The sequence below is a fragment of the Oncorhynchus kisutch genome, linkage group LG22, assembly GCF_002021735.2.
Source record: "Oncorhynchus kisutch isolate 150728-3 linkage group LG22, Okis_V2, whole genome shotgun sequence".
Taxonomy (NCBI): domain Eukaryota; kingdom Metazoa; phylum Chordata; class Actinopteri; order Salmoniformes; family Salmonidae; genus Oncorhynchus; species Oncorhynchus kisutch.
Window position 1 is genome coordinate 55,590,627 of NC_034195.2, and position 24,831 is coordinate 55,615,457.

The following is a 24,831-nucleotide window of genomic DNA, read 5'->3' on the forward strand; positions in this document are numbered from 1 at the left end:
GGTTAAATAAAGGTGTTCTCAACTAGCCTACCTGGTTAAATAAAGGTGTTCTCAACTAGCCTACCTGGTTAAATAAAGGTGTTCTCAACTAGCCTACCTGGTTAAATAAAGGTGTTCTCAACCTGCCTACCTGGTTAAATAAAGGTGTTCTCAACTAGCCTACCTGGTTAAATAAAGGTGTTCTCAACTAGCCTACCTGGTTAAATAAAGGTGTTCTCAACTAGCCTACCTGGTTAAATAAAGGTGTTCTCAACTAGCCTACCTGGTTAAATAAAGGTGTTCTCAACTAGCCTACCTGGTTAAATAAAGGTGTTCTCAACCTGCCTACCTGGTTAAATAAAGGTGTTCTCAACTAGCCTACCTGGTTAAATAAAGGTGTTCTCAACTAGCCTACCTGGTTAAATAAAGGTGTTCTCAACTAGCCTACCTGGTTAAATAAAGGTGTTCTCAACTAGCCTACCTGGTTAAATAAAGGTGTTCTCAACTAGCCTACCTGGTTAAATAAAGGTGTTCTCAACTAGCCCACCTGGTTAAATAAAGGTGTTCTCAACTAGCCCACCTGGTTAAATAAAGGTGTTCTCAACTAGCCTACCTGGTTAAATAAAGGTGTTCTCAACTAGTCTACCTGGTTAAATACAGGTGTTCTCAACTAGCCTACCTGGTTAAATAAAGGTGTTCTCAACTAGCCTACCTGGTTAAATAAAGGTGTTCTCAACTAGCCTACCTGGTTAAATAAAGGTGAAATTAAACATAAAAAAAGAAACAAGCAGGAAGCCTGAACTGAAAGAGGCTGGTGGCAGATGTCCTGAGGGAAGTAACTTCATTAACATATGGAATGGACTCATATGCGTGTATAAATATGTGTGTGTATAAATACAGAGCCAGTGCTCTGGGAAAGTGTGTGTTCCACGGACCATCTAGGCTTCTGATATGTTTGTATTAAAAGCCTATATTGAATTCACATGTTCTTGTAAGTGTTATAGTTTGTAACGATTCTCCGCGACACTAGTCACACATTGACGCACTTGCAATTTGTTCCAGTCATTCTATGCTCCCTCTTTGTTGACCTATAGGGTCACTCTCCTCTCCGTGAGTTTGTCCTCTGATTGGTTGTATTTAGAATTGGTTCTATCTAAATGACAATTTGATATATATCATAGGGTAGGGGGTAATGTCTTGGTACCATTTTGTACCAAGGACGAGATAAGAGCTTTGTTTAGGAGACCAAACTGAAGGATAATTTATAGCCCACTCTGTCTGACTAGGGGATATTCTCTCTGAAGGTTTTTTCTTTGTGTAAGTTCTAAGACCTGTGTTTTGTCATGTCGTCTAGGAGGGGGTGGATCTTTGCTATAAAGGATCCCATTTACCATTATGTTGAGGACTCTCAACTTTTCATTAGAGACACTGAACTGTTGAAAGTCAAAATGCTTTGCAAAAGCATCATTATTATTAAAGGTGAAGATGAAGCATAACTCTGACTGGTGTGATTTGCTCTCTCATCAGTTGGTAATTAAGGACATTTCCACGACAACGGTCAGTTCTTACATCCATGGCCTGTCTATGAACTTGAGAGTGGTTACATTTCTCCAGCCCCATTCTTCAGCTTTTTGCCAAAACACTGGCAGGGTGGCCACTTTGTTATTGTTTGAGTTGCAGATTGCCCCTTTTAATAGTAACCGTTATGTAATGAATATGTTCTTTATTAAATACTATGTGTACTGTTTCCCTAGTCACACAATGACGCACTTGACAATATGAAATAAAACAAGAAAGATAATGACATGCTTCTTCATCAGTTTAATAGGTTTGCATAATGTCTATGATAGTGTAGAGAGAAAGGACATGCAGTTCATGAAAGTAGCCTATATGATAATGAGACAGACCCTATTGGTTCCCTTTAGATACAACTATTTAATATTCCATGCAGGTAAATAAGAACACTTCAAAAGACTTCATTCTTCAAGGCCTAATCTAAGTGGTTGTTCTTGTCACACTCAGAGTCATGGCAGCCACACTTATCAATGTAAATGTAGGACTGCATGATCTTCTTCCCATCAGGGCAGACCATCTCCACCTTCCTCTCACTGGTCGACATCTCTTGACAGCAGGAGCAGGAGTGCATCAGGGTGTTTTTCTCTGCAGAGTACCTAGCAAACAGGACACACAAACAACACTGTTAGAAACAGTACCACATTTATTCTGCCATAGGTCACCTCCCATTGAAATCTTACCCTTCAATCCAATTCCCCGCATACACATTTCTGCAAAACCCAAATGCATGTTGCGTTTGTTTCTGTGTGCTTTTTTGGCATGTGTGTGTGTGTTCTTATTTAGAGTTTGTACTTACATAGAAGATGTTCCACAGGATCCCCCGCAGGCTGAGATTTCCACCGGCACAGAGGACCTGCAGTTATTCACCTCTAGGTAGGTGGTGGTGTTCTTCACATCACAGTGACTGCTTAAAGTGCCTGTGTAGGTAGACAGAGGTGAGTTTCCCCCTTACTATGTAAAGATGGACTTGAGCTACTTGAAAAAGTATATCACATCATATCTGTATTCAGTTTCATGTACAGTAACTCAACATTGATTTACTGTGTCAATAGATGTTATGTTCATAAGAGGTCATGTTCATAAGAGGTCAGGTTCATTAGACGTTATGTTCATAAGAGGTTATGTTCATTAGAGGTTATGTTCATAAGAGGTCAGGTTCATAAGAGGTTATGTTCATAAGAGGTCAGGTTCATAAGAGGTTATGTTCATAAGAGGTCAGGTTCATAAGAGGTCAGGTTCATTAGACGTTATGTTCATAAGAGGTTATGTTCATAAGAGGTTATGTTCATAAGAGGTTATGCTCATAAGAGGTCAGGTTCATAAGCCTTGGTTTCATGCATGTTAACATTAGAAACCTACTCCCCAAGTTTGATTTACTTACTGCTTTAGCACTCTGCCAACCCAGATGTCTTAGCCGCGTCTGAATCCTGGCTTAGGAAAACCACCAAAAACCCTGAAATAACCATTGCTAACTATAACGTTTTCCGCCAAGATAGAACTGCCAAATGGGGCGGTGTTATAATCTACTGCAAAGATAGCCAGCAGAGTTCTGTATTACTTTCTAAGTCTGTTCCCAAACAATTTGAGCTTCTACTTCTAAAAATTCACCTTTTCAGAAACAAGTCTCTCACTGTTGCCACTTGCTATAGACCTCCCTCTGCCCCCAGCTGTGCCCTCGATACTATATGTGAACTGATTGCCCCCCACCGATCTTCTGAGCTCGTGCTACTAGGTGACCTAAAATGGGACATGCTTAACACCCCGGCCATCCTACAAACTAAGATTGATGCCCTCAATCTCACACAAATTATCAATGAACCTACCAGGTACAACCCCAAATCAGAAAACACGGGCACCCTCATAGATGTCATCCTAACTAATTCGCCCTCCAAATACACCTCTGCTGTTTTCAATCAAGATCTCAGCGATCACTGCCTCATTGAATGCATCCGTAATGGGTATCTCGACCAAACGACCACCCCTCATCACTGTCAAACGCTCCCTGAAACACTTCTGCGAGCAGGCCTTTCTAATCGACCTGGCCGGGGTATCCTGGAATGACATTGACCTCATCCCGTCAGTAGATGATGCCTGGCTATTCTTTAAAAGTGCCTTCCTCACCATCTTAAATAAGCATGCCCCTCTCAAAAAATGTAGAACTAGGAATAGATATAGTCCTTGGTTCACTCCAGACCTGTCTGCCCTTGACCAGCACAAAAACATCCTGTGGTGTTCTGCATTAGCATCAAATAGCCTCCGTGATATGCAACTTTTCAGGGAAGTTAGTAACAAATATACACAGGCAGTTAGAAAAGCTAAGGCAAGCTTTTTCAAACAGAAATGTGCATCCTGTAGTACTAACTCAAAAAAGTTCTGGGACACTGTAAAGTCCATGGAGAATAAGAGCACCTCCTCCCAGCTGCCCACTGCTCTGAGGCTAGGAAACATTGTCACCACCGATAAATCCGCTATAATTGAGAATTTCAATAAGCCTTTCTCTACGGCTGGCCATGCTTTCCACCTGGCTACTCCTACCCTGGTCAACTGCCCGGCACCCTCCACAGCAACCCGCCAAAGCCCTCACCATTTCTCCTTTACCCAAATCCAGATAGCCGATGTTCTGAAAGAGCTGCAAAATCTGGACCCCTACAAATCAGCCGGGCTAGACAATCTGGACCCTCTCTTTCTAAACTTATCTGCCGAAATTGTTGCAACCCCTATTACAAGCCTGTTCAACCTCTCTTTCGTATCGTCTGAGATTCCCAAAGATTGGAAAGCTGCCGCGGTCATCCCCCTCTTCAAAGGGGGTGACACTCTAGACCCAAACTGCTGCAGACCTATATCTATCCTACCCTGTCTTTCTAACGTCTTCGAAAGCCAAGTTAACAAACAGATTACTGACCATTTCGAATCAAACCATACCTTCTCCGCTATGCAATCTGGTTTCAGAGCTGGTCATGGGTGCACCTCAGCCACGCTCAAGGTTCTAAACGACATCATAACCGCCATCGATAAGAGACATTGCTGTGCAGCCGTATTCATCGACCTGGCCAAGGCTTTCGACTCTGTCAATCACAACATTCTTATTGGCAGACTCGACAGCCTTGGATTCTCAAATGATTGCCTCGCCTGGTTTACCAACTACTTCTCTGATAGAGTTCAGTTTGTCAAATCGGAGGGCCTGTTGTCTGGACCTCGGACAGTCTCTATGGGTGTGCCACAGGGTTCAATTCTCGGGCCGACTCTCTTTTCTGTATACATCAATGATGTTGCTCTTGCTGCTGGTGATTCTCTGATCCACCTCTACGCAGACGACACCATTCTGTATACTTCTGGCCCCTCCTTGGACACTGTGTTTACTAACCTCCAGACGAGCTTCAATGCCATACAACTCTCCTTCCGTGGCCTCCAACTGCTCTTAAACGCAAGTAAAACTAAATGCATGCTTTTCAATCGATCGCTGCCCGCACCTGCTCGCCCGTCCAGATTCACTACTCTGGACGGCTCTGACTTAGAATACGTGGACAACTACAAATACCTGGGTGTCTAGTTAGAATGTAAACTCTCCTTCCAGACTCACATTAAAGATCTCCAATCCAAAATTACATCTAGAATCGGCTTCCTTTTTCGCAACAAAGCATCCTTCACTCATGCTGCCAAACATACCCTCGTAAAACTGACCATCCTACCGATCCTCGACTTCGGTGATGTCATCTATAAAATAGCCTCCAACACTCTACTCAACGAACTGGATGCAGTCTATCACAATGCCATCCATTTTGTCACCAAAGCCCCTTACACTACCCACCATTGCGACCTGTATGCTCTCGTTGGTTGGCCCTCGCTTCATACTCGCCGCCAAACCCACTGGCTACAGGTTATCTACAAGTCTCTGCTAGGTAAAGCCCCGCCTTATCTCAGCTCACTGGTCACCATAGCAGCACCCACTCGTAGCATGCGCTCCAGCAGGTATATCTCACTGGTCACCTCCAAAGCCAATTCCTTCTTTGGTCGTCTTTCCTTCCAGTTCTCTGCTGCCCATGACTGGAACAAATTGCAAAAATCACTGAAGCTGGAGACTCACATCTCCCTCACTAGCTTTAAGCACCAGCTGTCAGAGCATTTTACAGATCACTGCACCTGTACTTAGCCTACCTGTAAACAGCCCATCTATTTACCTACCTCATCCCCATACTGGTATTTATTTATTTATTTTGCTCCTTTGCACCCCAGTATCTACCTGCACATTCATCTTCTGCCGATCTACCATTCCAGTGTTTAATTGCTATATTGTAATTACTTCGCCACCATGGCCTATTTATTTCCTTAACTTACCTCATTTGCACTCACTGTATATAGACTTTTTGTTTTCTTTTGTTCTACTGTATTATTAGCTGTATGTTTTGTTTATTCCATGTGTAACTCTTGTGTTGTTGTATGTGTCGAATTGCTACGCTTTATCTTGGCCAGGTCGCAGTTGCAAATGAGAACTTGTTCTCAACCTATTTAAATAAAGGTCAAAAAAATATATATTAAAAAAATAAGAAGTCAGGTTCATAAGAGGTCAAGTTCATAAGTGGTCACGTTCATAAGAGGTCAAGTTCATAAGAGGTCAGGTTCATAAGAGGTCAGGTTCATAAGAAGTTATGTTCATAAGAGGTTAAGATATGGAATGACCTTGGTCGTTACCCCCTTGCCTTGTTTTCTTTTTTCATTCAACTTTTTCACTCCGGAAGCTTTATCTGGACATGGTTCATCAGGACTTCCAACAGCCGAAGATAAGTAGTAACATTAACACGATGCCTTCTAATTGCAGTCACTGTGATCATAATATACAGGAGAACGATCGCCTGGTGAGGATGTGCTGCAAGTTTGTGACACCAGTAAGTACAGATAGTAACGTTAGTATAAATCCACTTGCACGGTCCCCGCATCCGGGCTTTCTCATGGCATCTGGAGGCAAATGCTGTAGGACTGCTCAACCGGTTTTCCCCATTAAGCAAGGGGTCGGAGTCTGAGGCCGAATATCTCTGGTCTCTACTCCTCCCGTTATGGGGTCTGAGACACCGAAGCCTCACACCAATATCTCTGACAAATTGAAAACCCTAGTCATTGCAGACTCCATTACCCGCAGTATTAGACTTAAAAGGAATCATCCAGCGATCATACACTGTTTACCAGGGGGCAGGGCTACCGACGTGAAGGCTAATCTGAAGATGGTGCTGGCTAAAGCTAAAACTGGCGAGTGTAGAGAATATAGAGATATATTGTTAGGATGAAACAGTCAGAGGTCACCAAGCGCAACATAGCTTCAGCGTGTAAATCAGCTAGAAAGATGTGTCGGCATTGAGTAATTGTCTCTGGCCCTCTCCCAATTAGGGGGAGTGATGAGCTCTACAGCAGTCTCACAACTCAATCGCTGGTTGAAAACTGTTTTCTGCCCCTCCCAAAAGATAGAATTTGTAGATAATTGGCCCTCTTTCTGGGACTCACTCACAAACAGGACCAGGCCTGGCATGCTGAGGAGTGACAGACTCCATCCTAGCTGGAGGGGTGCTCTCATCTTATCTTCCAACATAGACAGGGCTCCTCTAGCTCCACAATGGAATAGGGTGTAGGCCAGGCAGCAGGCTGTTAGCCAGCCTGCCAGCTTAGTGGAGTCTGCCACTAGCACAGTCAGTGTAGTCAACTCAGCTATCCCCATTGAGACCGTGTCTGTGCCTCAATCTAGGTTGAGCAAAACTAAAAATGGCGGTGTTTGCCTTAGCAATCTCATTAGAATAAAGACCTCTTCCATTCAAGACAGCAGCATACCACCCTGCATACCACTCCTGGCTTGCTTCTGAAGCTAAGCAGGGTTGGTACTGGTCAGTTCCTGGATAGGAGGCCAGATGTTGCTGGAAGTGGTGTTGGAGGGCCAGTAGGAGGCACTATTTCCTCTGGTTTAAAACTAATATAGTGATGGGGACACTGTCCTCTGTAGGGTGCTGTCTTTTGGATGGGATGTTTAACGGTGATCCTGACTCTCTGAGGTCATTAAAGTTCCCATGGCACTTATTGTAAGAGTAGGGGTGTTAACCCTGGTGTCCTGGCTAAATTCCCAATCTGGCCCTCAAATCATCATGGTCACCTAATAATCCCAAGTTTACAATTGGCTCATTCATCCCCCTCCTCTCCCCTGTAACTATTCCCCAGGTTGTTGCTGCAAATGAGAACGTGTTCTCAGTCAACTTACCTGGTACAATAACGGATAAATAATTCCTGCAATTATTAAAAGAGATTGTGATAGCGCACATCTCAAAATAGGGCTACTTAATGTTAGATCCTTCACTTCAAAGGCAGTTACAGTCAATGAACTTATCACTGATCATAACCTTGATGTGATTGGCCTGACTGAAACATGGCTTAAGCCTGATGAATTTACTGTGTTAAATGAGGCCTTTCCTTCTGGTTACACTAATGACCATATCCTACGCAAAGACTGAGGTGTTGCTAACATTTACGATAGCAAATTTCGATTGACAAAAAATAAAAATTATGTTTTCGTCTTTTGAGCTTCTAGTCATGAAATCTATGCAGCCTACTCAATCACTTTTATAGCTACTGTTTACAGACCTCCTTGGCCATATACAGCATTCCTCACTAAGTTCCCTGAATTCCTATCGAACCTTGTAGTCATAGCAGATAATATTCAAATGTTTGGTGATTTTAATATTCACATGGAAAAGTCCACAGGCCCACTACAAAAAGGCTTTCGTAGCCATCATCGACTCAGTGGGTTTTGTCCAACATGTCTCTGGACCTACTCACTGCCACAGTCATACTCTGGACCTAGTTTTGTCATTTGAATAAATGTTGTGGATCTTAATGTTTTTCCTTATTATCCTGGACTATCGGACCACCATTTTATTACGTTTGCAATTGCAACAAATAATCTGCTCAGACCCCAACCAAGGAACATCAAAAGTCATGCTATAAATTCTCAGACAACCCAAAGATTCCTTGATGCCCTTCCAGACTCCCTCTGCCTACCCAAGGACGTCAGAGGAGAAAAATCAGTTAACCACCTAACTGAGGAACTCAATTTAACCTTGCGCAATACCCTAGATGCAGTTGCACCCCTAAAAACTAAAAACATTTGTCATAAGAAACTAGCTCCCTGCTATATACAAAATACCCGAGCTCTGAAGCAAGCTTCCAGAAAATTGGAACGGAAATGGCGCAACACCAAACTGGAAGTCTTCCGACTAGCTTGGAAAGACAGTACCGTGCAGTATTGAAGAGCCCTCACTGCTGCTCGATCATCCTATTTTTCCAACTTAATTGAGGGAAATAAGAACAATCCAAAATGTATTTTTGATACTGTCACAAAGCTAACTAAAAAACAGCATTCCCCAAGAGAGGATAGCTATCACTTCAGCAGTAATAAATTCATTACTTTCTTTGAGGAAAAGATCATGATCATTAGAAAGGAAATGACGGACTCCTCTTTAAATCTGCATATTCCTCCAAAGCTCAGTTGTCCTGAGTCTGCAAAACTCTGCCAGGACCTGGGATCAAGAGAGACACTCAAGTTTTTTAGTAATATATCTCTTGACACAATGATGAAAATAATCATGGCCTCTAAACCCTCAAGCTGCATACTGGACCCTATTCCAACTAAACTACTGAAAGAGCTGCTCCCTGTGCTTGGCCCTACTATGTTGAACATAATAAACGGCTCTCTATCCAAAAAAAGTGGCAGTAATAAAGCCTCTCTTGAAAAAGCCAAACCTTGACCCAGAAAATACAAAACACTATCGGCCTATATCGAATCTTCCATTCTTCTCAAACATTTTAGAAAAGGCTGTTGCGCAGGAACTCACTTCCTTCCAGAAGACAAACAATGTATATGAAATGCTTCAGTCTGGTTTTAGTCCCCATCATAGCACTGAACTTGTGAAGGTGGTAAATTACCTTTTAATGGCTTCAGACCATCTGCATCTGTCCTCGTGCTCATAGACCTTAGTGCTGCTTTTGATACCATCGATCCCCACATTCTTTTGGAGAGATTGGAAACCCAAATTGGTCTACACGGACAAGTTCTGGCCTGGTTTAGATCTTATCTGTCGGAAATATATCAGTTTGTCTCTGTGAATGGTTTGTCCTCTGACAAATCAACTGAACATTTCGGTGGTCCTCAAGGTTCCGTTTTAGGACCACTATTGTTTTCACTATATATTTTACCTCTTGGGGATGTCATTCAAAGACATAATGTTAACTTTCACTGCTATGCGGATGACACACAGCTGTACATTTCAATGAAACATGGTGAAGACCCAACAATGCCCTCACTAGAAGCCTGTGTTTCAGACATAAGGAAGTGGGCGGCTGCAAACGTCCTACTTTTAAACTCTGACAGAACAGAGATGCTTATTCTAGGTCCTAAGAAAAAAAAAAGAGATTGACTGTTGTACAGTCGTCTCAAATAAAACTGTGAAGGACCTCGGCTTTACTCTGGACCCTGATCTCTATTTTGAGGAACATATCAAGACTTTTCTCCATAATTGACATTGTAAAAATCTAAAACCTTCTGTCCCAAAATTATGCAGAAAAAGGTATCCATGCTTTTGGTATCCATACTCTTCTAGGTTAGACTATTGCAATGCTCTACTTTGTTAAGGCAACGACTGATTTCAAGGTTTTACTCCTAACCTACAAAGCATTACATGGGCTTGCTCCTACCTATCTTTCCGGTTTGGTAGTGCCGTACATACCTACACGTACGCTACGGTCACAAGATGCAGGCTTCCTAATTGGCCCTAGAATTTCTAAGCAAACAGCTGGAGGCAGGGCTTTCTCCTATAGAGCTCCATTTTTATGGAATGGTCTGCCTACCCATGTCTTTACTGAAGACTCATCTCTTCAGTAGGTCATATGATTGAGTGTAGTCTGGCCCAGGAGTGTGAAGGTGAACGGAAAGGCTCTGGAGCAACGAAATGCCCTTGCTGTCTCTGCCTGGCCGGTTCCCTTCTCTCAAATGGGATTCTCTGCCTCTAACCTATTACAGGGGCTGAGTCACTGGCTTACTGGTGCTCTTCCATGCCGTCCCCAGGAGGGATGCGTCACTTGAGTGGGTTGAGTCACTGACGTGATCTTCATGTCTGGGTTGCCCCCCCCCCCCACTTTGCTTTGGCAAAGTGGGGGCGGTTATATCCTGCCTTTTTGGCCCTGTCCGAGGGTATCATCGGATGGGGCCACAGTGTCTCCTGACCCCTCCTGTCTCAGCCTTCAGCTTTTATGCTGCAGTAGTTTATGTGTTGGGGGGCTAGGGTCAGTCTGTTATATCTGGAGTACTTTTCCTGTCTTATCCGGTGTCCTGTGTGAATTTAAGTATGCTCTCTCTAATTCTTTCTCTCTTTCTTTCTCTCTCTCGGAGGACCTGAGCCCTAGGACCATGCCTCAGGACTACCTGACATGATGACTCCTTGCTGTCCCCAGTCCACCTGGCCGTGCTGCTGCACCAGTTTCAACTGTTCTGCCTGCGGCTATGGAACCCTGACCTGTTCACCGGACGTGCTACCTGTCCCAGACCTGCTGTTTTCAACTCTCTAGAGACAGCAGGAGTGGTAAAGATACTCTTCATGATCGGCTATGAAAAGCCAACTGACATTTACTCCTGAGGTGCTGACTTGTTGCACCCTCGACAACTACTGTGATTATTATTATTTGACCATGCTGGTAATTTATGAACATTTGAACATCTTGGCCATGTTCTGTTATAATCTCCACCCGGCACAGCCAGAAGAGGGCTGGCCACCCCTCATAGCCTGGTTCCTCTCTAGGTTTCTTCCAAGGTTTTGGCCTTTCTAGGGAGTTTTTGCTTGCTGTTTGGGGTTTTAGGCTGGGTTTCTGTGCAGCACTTTGAGATATCAGCGGATGTAAGAAGGGCTATATAAATTCATTTGATTTGATAAGTGGTTATGTTCATAAGAGGTCAGGTTCATAAGAGGTCATGTTTGACTAGTAGATCTGATGTATAAACAATAAATACAACTTTTCACAAATCATTAATATTTAGAAATGAATCATTATATTGTTTTAACTTACAGGTTGTGCAACATCCATTTGCATCAGTTTTCTCAGTTCCCTGTCAAAAAGAATAGTGTACAGCTCAATTTGGATACGACTAGTTACAGTCTAATGAGCTAGAGAACACAGTATAGATGTTATATTGGAAAACTATGATCATCTATGAATATGTTACTCGGGTGTAAATTCAATATAACCTACAAGTTACTATCAAATGAAGCAAGCAGTATATTTAGGTATAGTTACTTTACTTCAAACAAACACATTCAACCAGTTTCCTCATCTACTTACAGGGACACAGTCCTCTGGACGGAACACTGGGCATTTCAATTTGGATTCCACAACGATGAGCTGGTTGTTTGTCTTTGTGCATTCATACTTCACACAGCGGTCACTAGGGGGCGACCAAAACTCCCCAAGCTGTCAAGTAGCAAAAAAATAAATGTTGGTAATTTAACACTGTATGTTGTAAAAACTTCAATAAATAAGAGTTGATAAATCATTTATAAACCTTTCAGAAATATGTACATCATTATTTGAAAATGTAAACAAGCATTACAATTCTTAAGCATTTACACCTTTAACATTTATGAACGTTTCTAAGCATTTATATGTTCTCAATAGTGAATCAATATTTAGGTTTATTTTATGCAAAATTTACAAATGATTTATTATAATACTGCTCTATTCTGCCAGAGTGTCAAAGAAGTGTCTCTTCTCACCGTGTATTCAGTATTGTTGTGGACACAAACAGGTTTGGCCACTGAAAGAACACACAATAAAAGGGTCAGACAATGGTTGAGACATAACAGTTGTTGAACGATTAAGTTAGTCACAATTCCTGCACCGTGTTACCATCATGACACCTGCACCGTGTTACCATCATGACACCTGCACCGTGTTACCATCATGACACCTGCACCGTGTTACCATCATGACACCTGCACCGTGTTACCATCATGACACCTGCACCGTGTTACCATCATGACACCTGCACCGTGTTACCATCATGACACCTGCATCATGTTACCATCATGACACCTGCACCATGTTACCGTCATGACACCTGCACCGTGTTACCATCATGACACCTGCACCATGTTACCATCATGACACCTGCACCATGTTGCCATCATGACACCTGCACCGTGTTACCATCATGACACCTGCTCCATGTTACCATCATGACACCTGCTCCATGTTACCATCATGATACCTGCACCATGTTACCATCATGACACCTGCACCATGTTACCATCATGACTCCTGCACCATGTTACCATCATGACACCTGCACCATGTTACCATCATGACACCTGCACCATGTTACCATCATGACACCTGCACCATGTTACCATCATGACACCTGCACCATGTTTCCATCATGACACCTGCACCATGTTACCATCATGACACCTGCACCATGTTACCATCATGACACCTGCACCATGTTACCATCATGACACCTGCACCATGTTACCATCATGACACCTGCTCCATGTTCATGACAATATTTACATTCATCCTGGGTTTAATAATTACCTCCAGATTGAAGTTAAAGTCTAAGTACATGATATGTTTGAGTGAGCGCTGTGCCTTTCCACATTCTTGGAATAGAAATATGAAGTCACTGTTTTATCACTTTACACAGTTTTTAAATTATGGTGCATGATGGTCCAGTGACAGGGTCCAATGACAGGGTCCAGTGACATGGTCAGTATAAAGGCTTCATAAACACTACAGAAATGTGTTACAAATAATCTATAACCATGTCAAATTAGACAAACCTGTGCTTTATAATTGGTGTGACAAAGGCATTTCCTAAAACACCTGCTAAATGTCTTTGTTACTTTTAAGTTTGGAATCAACATGCAGAACCTCCAGCAGAAAGAGAGGTAAGAAACCATTGGTCCACCAGCTCAGGGACAAGATACACTATTCACAGTCCGATGATTATGTCACAGAGTTATGGCACATTTATGAACCCTTTATAAAGCACGTTATAGATGCTTTGTAACACCTTTATGTAGTGCTTATGAAGGCTTTATGAAGTAGCTAGAATGAAGACCTGTTTGGTGCTAACATTCCACTCCTTGTCATATGCCAAACATTTAGCACAAACAGACTTGTACCCAGGTTACCTGGTAGCACGTTAAGGTGCCTCTCTATCCTGTCTCTACTCACCACATGTATTTATCTGACAGCAGTCCACCGTCTCGTTGACCAACACCTCACCGTACTTCTTACAGGTAACAATTTCTTGGGCCGGATATTTCACTGGTTCACACTGGACACTCAGTGTGTCAGCATTACACGTGCACTTCTGGCAGTTACTGTACCAAGTCTCACCAAACTGTGTTGGGACAAAACAAACACTGTTAGCAGAGACTTCAAATGTATTAAGACGAGGACTGGCCACCCTTCAGAACCTGGTTCCTCCCTTGGTTTATTCCAAGGTTCCTTCCTTCTAGGGAGTTTTTGCTAGCCACTGTCTTTCTGCCTCTGCATTGCTTGCTCTTTGAGGTTTTAGGCTGAGTATGTGTAAAGGCTTTGTTGCTGCTGCTGATGAAAAAAGGGCTTTATCAAATACATTTGATTGATTGATAATAACAATAGGGCTCCAGCGTCTTCAGGGCTGGACAACTTACAAGCCCCAATGGAATTAAAATAATCGGGGTTCTATACAGAACCTTTTTGTGGGCTATTTATTTGATTTATTTCACCTTTATTTAACCAGGTAGGCTAGTTGAGAACAAGTTCTCATTTGTAACTGCGACCTGGCCAAGATAAAGCGTAGCAATTCGACACATACAACAACACAGAGTTACACATGGAATAAACAAAACATACAGTCAATAATACAGTAGAACAAAAGAAAACAAAAAGTTTATATACAGTGAGTGCAAATGAGGTAAGTTAAGGAAATAAATAGGCCATGGTGGCGAAGTAATTACAATATAGCAATTAAACACTGGAATGGTAGATCGGCAGAAGATGAATGTGCAGGTAGAGATACTGAGGTGCAAAGGAGCAAAATAAATAAACACTGGAATGGTAGATCGGCAGAAGATGAGTGTGCAGGTAGAGATACTGAGGTGCAAAGGAGCAAAATAAATAAACACTGGAATGGTAGATCGGCAGAAGATGAGTGTGCAGGTAGAGATACTGAGGTGCAAAGGAGCAAGGTAAATAAACACTGGAATGGTAGATCGGCAGAAGATGAGTGTGCAGGTAGAGATACTGAGGTGCAAAGGAGCAAGGTAAATAAACACTGGAATGGTAGATCGGCAGAAGATGAATGTGCAGGTAGATACTGGGGTGCAAAGGAGCAAGGTAAATAAACACTGGAATGGTAGATCGGCAGAAGATGAATGTGCAGGTAGAGATACTGAGGTGCAAAGGAGCAAGGTAAATAAACACTGGAATGGTAGATCGGCAGAAGATGAATGTGCAGGTAGAGATACTGAGGTGCAAAGGAGCAAGGTAAATAAACACTGGAATGGTAGATCGGCAGAAGATGAATGTGCAGGTAGAGATACTGAGGTGCAAAGGAGCAAAATAAAAATATAAAAAAATACCAGTATGGGGATGAGGTAGGTAGATAGATGGGCTGTTTACAGATGGGCTATGTACAGGTGCAGTGATCTGTAAGCTGCTCTGACAGCTGGTGCTTAAAGCTAGTGAGGGAGATGTGAGTCTCCAGCTTCAGAGATTTTTGCAATTCGTTCCAGTCATGGATAGCAGAGAACTGGAAGGAAAGACGACCAAAGAAGGAATTGGCTTTGGGGGTGACCAGTGAGATATACCTGCTGGAGTGCGTGCTATGGGTGGGTGCTGCTATGGTGACCAGTGAGCTGAGATCAGGCGGGGCTTTACCTAGCAGAGACTTGTAGATGACCTGTAGCCAGTGGGTTTTGTCACGCCCTGGCCTTAGTATTTCTGTGTTTTCTTTATTATGTTGGTTAGGCCAGGGTGTGACATGGGTGATTTATGTGTCTTGTTTTGTCTAGGGGTTTTGTACTCTATGGGGTTGTGTTCAGTTGAGTGTTCTAGGTAAGTCTATGGTTGCCTGGAGTGGTTCTCAATCAGAGGCAGGTGTTTATCGTTGTCTCTGATTGGGAACCATATTTAGGCAGCCATATTCTTTAGGTATATTGTGGGTGATTGTTCCTGTCTCTGTGTTTTGCACTAGTTAGGATTTTCGGTTTTTCCATGTTTTCTTATTTTGTATAGTGTTTACGTTTTCATCTTTCATTAAGATGTTTATAAATAAGCTGCGTTTTGGTCCGCCTCTCCTTCCCAGGAAGAAAACCGTTACAGGTTTGGCGACGAGTATTAAGCGAGGGCCAACCAACGAGAGCGTACAGGTCGCAATGGTGGGTAGTGTATGGGGATTTTGGTGACAAAACGGATGGAACTGTGATAGACTGCATCCAGTTTGTTGAGTAGAGTGTTTTATAGATCATAGACATCACCGGAGTCGAGGATCGGTCGGATGGTCAGTTTTACGAGGGTATGTTTGGCAGCATGAGTGAAGGATGCTTTGCTGCGATATAGGAAGCCGATTCTAGATTTAATTTTGGATTGGAGATGCTTAATGTGAGTCTGGAAGGAGAGTTTACAGTCTAACCAGACACCCAGGTATTTGTGGTGGTCCACGTATTCTAAGTCAGAGCCGTCCAGAATAGTGAATCTGGACGGGCAAGCAGGTGCGGGCAGTGATCGATTGAATAGCATACATTTAGTTTCATTTGTGTTTAAGAGCAGTTGGAGGCCAAGGAAGGAGAGTTGTATGGCTTTGAAGCTCGTCTGGAGGTTAGTTAACACAGTGTCCAAGGAGGGGCCAGAAGTATACAGAATGGTGTCGTCTGTGTAGAGGTGGATCAGAGAATCACCAGCAGCAAGAGCAACATCATTGATGTATACAGAAAATAGAGTCGGCCCAAGAATTTAAGCCTGTGGCACACCCATAGAGACTGCCAGAGGTCCAGACAAATGGCCCTCTGATTTGACACACTGAACTCTATCAGAGAAGTAGTTGGTAAACCAGGCAAGGCAATCATTTGAGAAACCAAGGCTGTCGAGTCTGCCAATAAGAATGTTGTGATTGACAGAGTCGAAAGCCTTGGCCTGTTCAATGAATACGGCTGCACAGTAATGTCTCTTATCGATGGCGGTTATGATGTCGTTTAGAACCTTGAGCGTGGCTGAGGTGCACCCATGACCAACTCTGAAACCAGATTGCATGGCGGAGAAGGTATGGTGGGATTCGAAATGGTCAGTAATCTGTTTGTTAACTTGGCTTTCGAAGACTCTGTAGCAGTTTGGGTCTAGAGTGTCACCCCCTTTGAGGACGGGGATGACCGTGGCAGCTTTCCAATCTTTGGGAATCTCAGACGATGCGAAAGAGAGGTTGAACAGGCTGGTAATAGGGGTTGCAACAATTTCGGCAGATAATTTTAGAAAGAGAGGGTCCAGATTGTCTAGCCTGGCTGATTTGTAGGGGTCCAGATTTTGCAGCTCTTTCAGAACATCAGCTATCTGGATTTGGGTGAATGAGAAATGGTGGGGGCTTTGGCCAGTTGCTGTGGAGGGTGCCGGGCAGTTGACCGGGGTAGGGGTAGCCATGTGGAAAGCATGGCCAGCCGTAGAGAAATTCTTATTGAAGTTCTCAATTATAGTGGATTTATCAGCGGTGGCAGTGTTTCCTAGCCTCAGAGCAGTGGGCAGCTGGGAGGAGGTGCTCTTATTCTCCATGGACTTTACAGTGTCCCAGAACTTTTTTGAGTTAGTACTACAGGTTGCAAATTTCTGTTTGAAAAAGCTTGCCTTAGCTTTTCTAACTGCCTGTGTATATTTGTTCCTAACTTCCCTGAGAAGTTGCATATCACGGGGGCTATTTGATGCTCATGCAGAACACCACAGGATATTTTTGTGCTGGTCAAGGGCAGACAGGTCTGGAGTGAACCAAGAACTATATCTATTCCTAGTTCTACATTTTTTGAGAGGGACATGCTTATTTAAGATGGTGAGGAAGGCACTTTTAAAGAATAGCCAGGCATCATCAACTGACGGGATGAGGTCAATGTCATTCCCGGATACCCCGGCCAGGTCGATTAGAAAGGCCTGTTCGCAGAAGTGTTTCAGGGAGCGTTTGACAGTGATGAGGGGTGGTCGTTTGGTCGCAGACCCATTACGGATGCAGGCAATGAGGCAGTGATCGCTGAGATCTTGATTGAAAACAGCAGAGGTGTATTTGGAGGGCGAATTAGTTAGGATGACGTCTATGAGGGTGCCCGTGTTTACTGATTTGGGTTTGAACCTGGTAGGTTCATTGATAATTTGTGTGAGATTGGTGGCATCAAGCTTAGTTTATACGATGGCCGGGGTGTTAAGCATGTCCCAGTTTAGGTCACCTAGTAGCACGGGCTCAGAAGATAGATGGGGGGCAATCAATTCACATATGGTATCGAGGGCACAGCTGGGGGCAGAGGGAGGTCTTGTTTCTGGAAAGGTAAATGTTTAGAAGTAGGAGCTCAAATTGAGCTTAATGTGAAGTGAGCTGTTGAACCATTTCTTCTGACAGATTAATTGTGGTATACATCCACATTATTACCTGTTTGGGTTTTCCATCAGGTCCTGTGCATCCTTGAAGGGAAAATAAGATCTTAGGTCATACATGCTGGTACTTTGAGACACAATTAAACAATGTATTCCTCAAACTGACACATCCTTACCACAGTCACGAACACAGGTGTCAGAGAATGTGTTGAACAAGATGGTACCCTCAGGGCAGAAACAGCCCTCCATGAATGAGTCACATACAAAGTCACGGGTCATTTGTGCTCCCTGACATGAATGCACATATTTTTCATTGTATCTATGATAAGAAAAATCTATTAATTACAGACTAGAAGCTTTGGCATAGACTGGAAACCTTTAAGAATGCATGTACTTTAGGTAGTGGTGTAAAATAATGAGATGGGAAAGAGATGCGATGGAAATGAGACGAGATGGGAATGAGATGGGAATGAGAATGAGATGAGATGAGATGAGATGGGAATGAGTTGGGAATGAGATGGGAATGAGATGAGAATGAGATGAGTTGAGTTGGGAATGAGTTGAGATGGGAATGAGTTGAGATGGGAATGAGTTGAGATGGGAATGAGTTGAGATGGGAATGAGTTGAGATGAGATGGGAAGGACATGAGATGGTAATGACATGAGATGGGAATGAGATGAGATGGGAATGAGATGAGATGAGAATGAGAATGAGATGGGAATGAGATGAGAATGAGAATGAGATGGGAATGAGATGAGAATGAGATGAGACGGGAATGAGAATGAGATGGGAATGAGATGGGAATGAGAATGAGATGGGAATGAGAATGAGATGGGAATGAGAATGAGATGGGAATGAGAATGAGATGGGAATGAGATGGATACCTTGAATTGCATGTTGGCTGGATAGTAGAGCCACATGCCTTATACACTTTGGTCTTAGGGCAGGTCAGTTCTGTAATATGGTCAAGATGGAATGAAAGACAAAACAGTAAGTACACAATTTGTAAATGCAGGTTGTCAAAATACAAATAATTTATGTAAATCGTAAAGTTATTAGAATTATTTAAAATCGTATTAACATCTATCCTGCATCCGAAATTGGATCCTATTCCCTACTTAGATCACTACTTATGGCAGGAGCCAGGTCAAAAGCAGTGCACTATGTAGGGAATAGGATCCCATTGGGGACACAGATCTTATTGGATATGAAAGTCCTTCCTTACCACATTTTCCATTAGTTGATTTCCTCCAGTCGATACAGACTCCAGCTGCTGCACACCTCACGGCATAGGCTTCCAGGCTGGAGCAGCCGACTGAGATATTTGGCATGTGGCAGACATCAAACTTACAGGCCTCGAAGAAGGGTTGTTGTGGGATAACGTCATGGCATTGCTTAAAGACCCTTCCAAAATAAAGAACCCATTTAAGTTATTATATCGGCCTAACCCAAAAGGGGCATTTAACATGTCAAAACATATCACTTACAAATATTGATTACTGTATGCCTTACACGGTAAATTATTTGTGAAGCATCTATGAAGTTCCTATGAATATGACATATTTTATACGGCATAAACAGTCTGTAAGTTAAGTTTGGTTCTAAGTTTTGGAACAACAACCCTTGCCTTTACCGGAGAGTTTACAGACTTGTATGTAAACAGTGTCATAGCAACCTCAATCAGATTCCCGTGTCTTTGTAATATAGCTGTCTCTTTGTGTTATTACAAGGTTACACGTCTTACGGGCTAAGTATGATGTCACAGATTGATGTCTTTCTTGATGGGCAGGTTGGAGGCGTGGGGGTAGGTGGGGTAGGTGGGGTAGGTGGGGTAGATGGGGTAGGTGGGGTAGTGGGTTGCCGTTCACAGTAGGGTTTTTTAACATCAGGAATCTTCCACTCATGAGCCATCCCAGGACATGATGGGTCAATCTTTCCATTCGGTAATCTGCAATCGTTTTTCCTGATATTGTCACAGGTACCTTTATAAAGGTACAATAAATATGGGAATCAGAGAAAACACAAGTTATTTTATTTCATAAACAGCTGCTCATAACTTTAAGCCTACCTACAGTATCTTTTAATTGGTAATGCTATCATTGTAACTGTACAGTGAACTCTTTAATGCCATAAAAATGCAGAAATACGAAACAAAACAACATCAAATCATTGCAACAAATGTTCTGTTTACTCACAGAGTACTTACTACAAGCTGTTCATCTGATTCATACTTAAAGTGTTTTTTTAATGGGTGCTTCCCAAATGGGACCCTATTCCCCCTGGTTAAAAGGAGTGAACAGCAATGGGACCCTATTCCTCCTGGTTAAAAGGAGTGAACAGCAATGGGACCCTATTCCCCCTGGTTAAAAGGAGTGCACTACATTGGGACCCTATTCCCCCTGGATAAAAGGAGTGCACTACATTGGGACCCTATTCCCCCTGGTTAAAAGGAGTGCCCTACAATGGGATCCTATTCCACCTGGTTAAAAGGAGTGCACTACATTGGGACCCTATTCCCCCTGGTTAAAAGGAGTGCACTACAATGGGACCCTATTCCCCCTGGTTAAAAGGAGTGCACTACAATGGGACCCTATTCCCCCTGGTTAAAAGGAGTGCACTACATTGGGACCCTATTCCCCCTGGTTAAAAGGAGTGCACTACAATGGGACCCTATTCCCCCTGGATAAAAGGAGTGCACTACATTGGGAACAGTGTGCCATTTGGGATGCAGTAAAGCCTACATACTTACCACACTGCCCCTCTGTGTTGTTGTGGAATAGGGAGTTTGGCAGGGTTACACTGAACATAAGGGACTTAAACATCACTGTTGCTTTAATGGCAGGGATCTTCAACAGTAACTCCACCCCAGTGCTGGTGATCATGAGGTCTTCATTAGAAAAGGTTGGGAAGATCTGATTTCCATTGATGTAAACCTTGTGAATGATAAGGAAAAACATTACATTAGGAATGAGAATAGAGAACATAATAACATTACAATAATGTAGATAAGATATGAACAGTTTCCAGAACTAAATGAAGTCACAAGAAGAGTTGGTAGTCTGTTAATAATTTGTCAATATAATGAAATTCTTTGAAATGTCATGGGAATGTTTCAGATACCTTGATGATGGTTTTGAGTTAACGTGTCGGCATCATCAAAGTGGTTAACCAATATGTAATGTTGCTAAATAACTATTTGTAACTACTGTAGTGTAGTACTGCAGATTACATTTGTTGTAGTCGGCAAGATCCGATATCCCTATTAATCAATACCCCCACGTTACAAAAAGTAAATAAGTAAATAATAGATTTCAAAATATGAAGCTAGATTATTTTAAGTCTTAAAGTGGTATGAGAATGTCTATCTCAAAAAATGTCTGTATCAAAGATTGTCTGTGTCAAGAATGTCTTTATCAAAGAATGTCTGTATCAAAGAATGTCTATATCAAAGAATGTCTATCTCAAATTATTTCTATCTCAAAGTGCACTTTTTAAAGTGTATAAATGTGAATAATAGCACAGTTATAATTACCATATTTGTTGTCACGTTTAATCTCATCGGAGTAAGAATGATTTCATAGGACTTGTAATAGACAATCAGAGACTGAGGGCAGGTCGCATGTCCAGACGGATCGCAGTTATAGTTGTCGATGATGACACTGAAGTTCTGTCGAGGAACTATTTCTTTCATCAAAACGTAGGTGCAATTTTCCTGGAAACTGTAATATTGGCCATCAAATGTGACGTAATGAGGGTCTCCCCATCCATAGCATATACCTGAGAGATAGAACAGAAGAAGGTAACAAATAGATCACTCATCAATACAAGAGTTTAAAGTCCTACTCCAATATCCCCCCCCCCCCCAACTTCTAAAACCAAAGTTGCGCCACTGGATCAGACCAACTCCTTGAAGTTTGCAGTTGTGTCAACAAAAAAACAATTTTGTTCAAAACATTTTGTATTTCTTTACCCTTTAGTATGTGTACTTTACTGTATTTATACTTGGGATATCACTTTCAACAGGAACAGTAAAAATATCACTGAAGGACGTCTTTAAAACAAGTACACTTGGAGTAATAAGTATTTGTAGATGGAGAAGATATTTAAAAACATTACGTTTTGAACTTACATTCACATTCGTAGTGATAGCAGCAACCTGATTCGTCATAGACTTTCACTGGTGGGTATCTATTTTCACATACAGGCTTTTCTACAGACTCACAGACCACAAACGTCGTGGTAATTACACCCCTGTGGCAAGTCTGAGTAGTGCAGTTGTCTGTCTTCCAAGTCTCACCATCCTAAAGTTGAAAATGTATGTTTTAGTCCTGAAAGTAAACACACGTACACAAGTACTACACAACACTATGAACTACACAATACTATGAACTACACAACACGATGAACAACACAACACTATGAACTACACAACACTATAAACTACATAACGAACTACACAACACTATGAACTACAAAACTCTATGAACTAAGAAACACACTATGAACTACACAACACTATGAACTACACAACACTATGAAGTACACAACACTATGAAGTACACAACACTATGAACTAAGAAACACACTATGAACTACACAAAACTATGAACTACACAGCACTATTTTTTTTATTTATTTCACCTTTATTTAACCAGGTAGGCTAGTTGATAACAAGTTCTCATTTGCAACTGCGACCTGGCCAAGATAAAGCATAGCAGTGTGAGCAGACAACAAAGAGTTACACATGGAGTAAACAATTAACAAGTCAATAACACAGTAGAAACCAAAGGGGGAGTCTATATACAATGTGTGCAAAAGGCATGAGGAGGTAGGCAAATAATTACAATTTTGCAGATTAACACTGGAGTGATGAATGATCAGATGGTCATGTACAGGTAGAGATATTGGTGTGCAAAAGAGCAGAAAAGTAAATAAATAAAAACAGTATGGGGATGAGGTAGGTGAAAAAGGGTGGGCTATTTACCAATAGACTATGTACAGCTGCAGCGATCGGTTAGCTGCTCAGATAGCTGATGTTTGAAGTTGGTGAGGGAGATAAAAGTCTCCAACTTCAGCGATTTTTGCAATTCGTTCCAGTCACAGGCAGCAGAGTACTGGAACGAAAGGCGGCCAAATTAGGTGTTAGCTTTAGGGATGATCAGTGAGATACACCTGCTGGAGCGCGTGCTACGGATGGGTGTTGCCATCGTGACCAGTGAGCTGAGATAAGGCGGAGCTTTACCTAGCATGGACTTGTAGATGACCTGGAGCCAGTGGGTCTGGCGACGAATATGTAGCGAGGGCCAGCCGACTAGAGCATACAAGTCGCAGTGGTGGGTGGTATAAGGTGCTTTAGTGACGAAACGGATGGCACTGTGATAGACTGCATCCAGTTTGCTGAGTAGAGTGTTGGAAGCCATTTTGTAGATGACATCGCCGAAGTCGAGGATCAGTAGGATAGTCAGTTTTACTAGGGTAAGCTTGGCGGCGTGAGTGAAGGAGGCTTTGTTGCGGAATAGAAAGCCGACTCTTGATTTGATTTTCGATTGGAGATGTTTGATATGAGTCTGGAAGGAGAGTTTGCAGTCTAGCCAGACACCTAGGTACTTATAGACGTCCACATATTCTAGGTCGGAACCATCCAGGGTGGTGATGCTAGTCGGGCATGCGGGTGCAGGCAGCGACCGGTTGAAAAGCATGCATTTGGTTTTACTAGCGTTTAAGAACAGTTGGAGGCCACGGAAGGAGTGTTGTATGGCATTGAAGCTTGTTTGGAGGTTAGATAGCACAGTGTCCAAAGACGGGCCGAAGGTATATAGAATGGTGTCGTCTGCGTAGAGGTGGATCAGGGAATCACCCGCAGCAAGAGCAACATCATTGATATACACAGAGAAAAGAGTCGGCCCGAGAATTGAACCCTGTGGCACCCCCATAGAGACTGCCAGAGGACCAGACAGCATGCCCTCCGATTTGACGCACTGAACTCTGTCTGCAAAGTAATTGGTGAACCAGGCACTATGAACTACACAACACTATGAACTACACAGCACTATGAACTACACAACACTATGAACTACACAGCACTATGAACTACACAACACTGTGAACTACACAACACTATGAACTACACAACACTATGAACTACACAGCACTATGAACTACACAACACTATGAACTACACAATACTATAACTACACAACACTATGAACTAAGAAACACAATAATTATGTTTATTTTATTTCATTACCTTTCTTGGTGGAATGACATATTCACAGCCCGTGTAAGGTGTAGTCGGGGACAATGTAGATGTTGTAGAATGGGTAGCTTCTGTTGTTGTTGAGACAGTGCTGACTGTAGTTGAGTCAGTGCTGACTGTAGTTGAGACAGTGCTGACTGTAGTTGAGACAGTGCTGACTGTAGCTGAGACAGTGCTGACTGTAGCTGGGGTCGTAGAGGGACATGGTCTGGCTTGTTTCTCAACAACACAACTTGAGTTACAGTAGGATGTGAAACACCAGCCTGCCCCATCAGTCTCATTATATATCAAGGAACCTAAACATAAACATAATATTAGTAATGAATATACATTAAATGAAGTGTATGAATGCAATATGTAGTCAGAATGTATCATTTTAATGAAGGAA

At 42.5% G+C, this 24,831-nt stretch overlaps 1 protein-coding gene across 1 annotated transcript in view; it reads right to left on the bottom strand.

Moving 5' to 3' along the window:
- Nucleotides 1-1,783: 1,783 nt before the first annotated feature.
- Nucleotides 1,784-24,831, bottom strand: part of LOC109883419 (mucin-5B) — an 83,238-nt gene continuing 60,190 nt past the window's right edge. The window contains exons 32-46 of the mRNA XM_031801522.1: nucleotides 24,435-24,739; nucleotides 22,317-22,488; nucleotides 21,720-21,964; nucleotides 20,937-21,120; nucleotides 19,932-20,169; nucleotides 19,413-19,591; nucleotides 19,072-19,141; nucleotides 18,363-18,505; nucleotides 18,242-18,273; nucleotides 13,810-13,978; nucleotides 12,348-12,388; nucleotides 11,917-12,045; nucleotides 11,644-11,683; nucleotides 2,351-2,471; nucleotides 1,784-2,150 (exon numbers count right to left, since the gene is read on the bottom strand). Coding sequence (XP_031657382.1) covers nucleotides 1,970-2,150; nucleotides 2,351-2,471; nucleotides 11,644-11,683; nucleotides 11,917-12,045; nucleotides 12,348-12,388; nucleotides 13,810-13,978; nucleotides 18,242-18,273; nucleotides 18,363-18,505; nucleotides 19,072-19,141; nucleotides 19,413-19,591; nucleotides 19,932-20,169; nucleotides 20,937-21,120; nucleotides 21,720-21,964; nucleotides 22,317-22,488; nucleotides 24,435-24,739 — 2,249 coding nt within the window. The 3' untranslated portion in view covers nucleotides 1,784-1,969. The remainder of the gene's footprint in view (nucleotides 2,151-2,350; nucleotides 2,472-11,643; nucleotides 11,684-11,916; nucleotides 12,046-12,347; nucleotides 12,389-13,809; nucleotides 13,979-18,241; nucleotides 18,274-18,362; nucleotides 18,506-19,071; nucleotides 19,142-19,412; nucleotides 19,592-19,931; nucleotides 20,170-20,936; nucleotides 21,121-21,719; nucleotides 21,965-22,316; nucleotides 22,489-24,434; nucleotides 24,740-24,831) is intronic.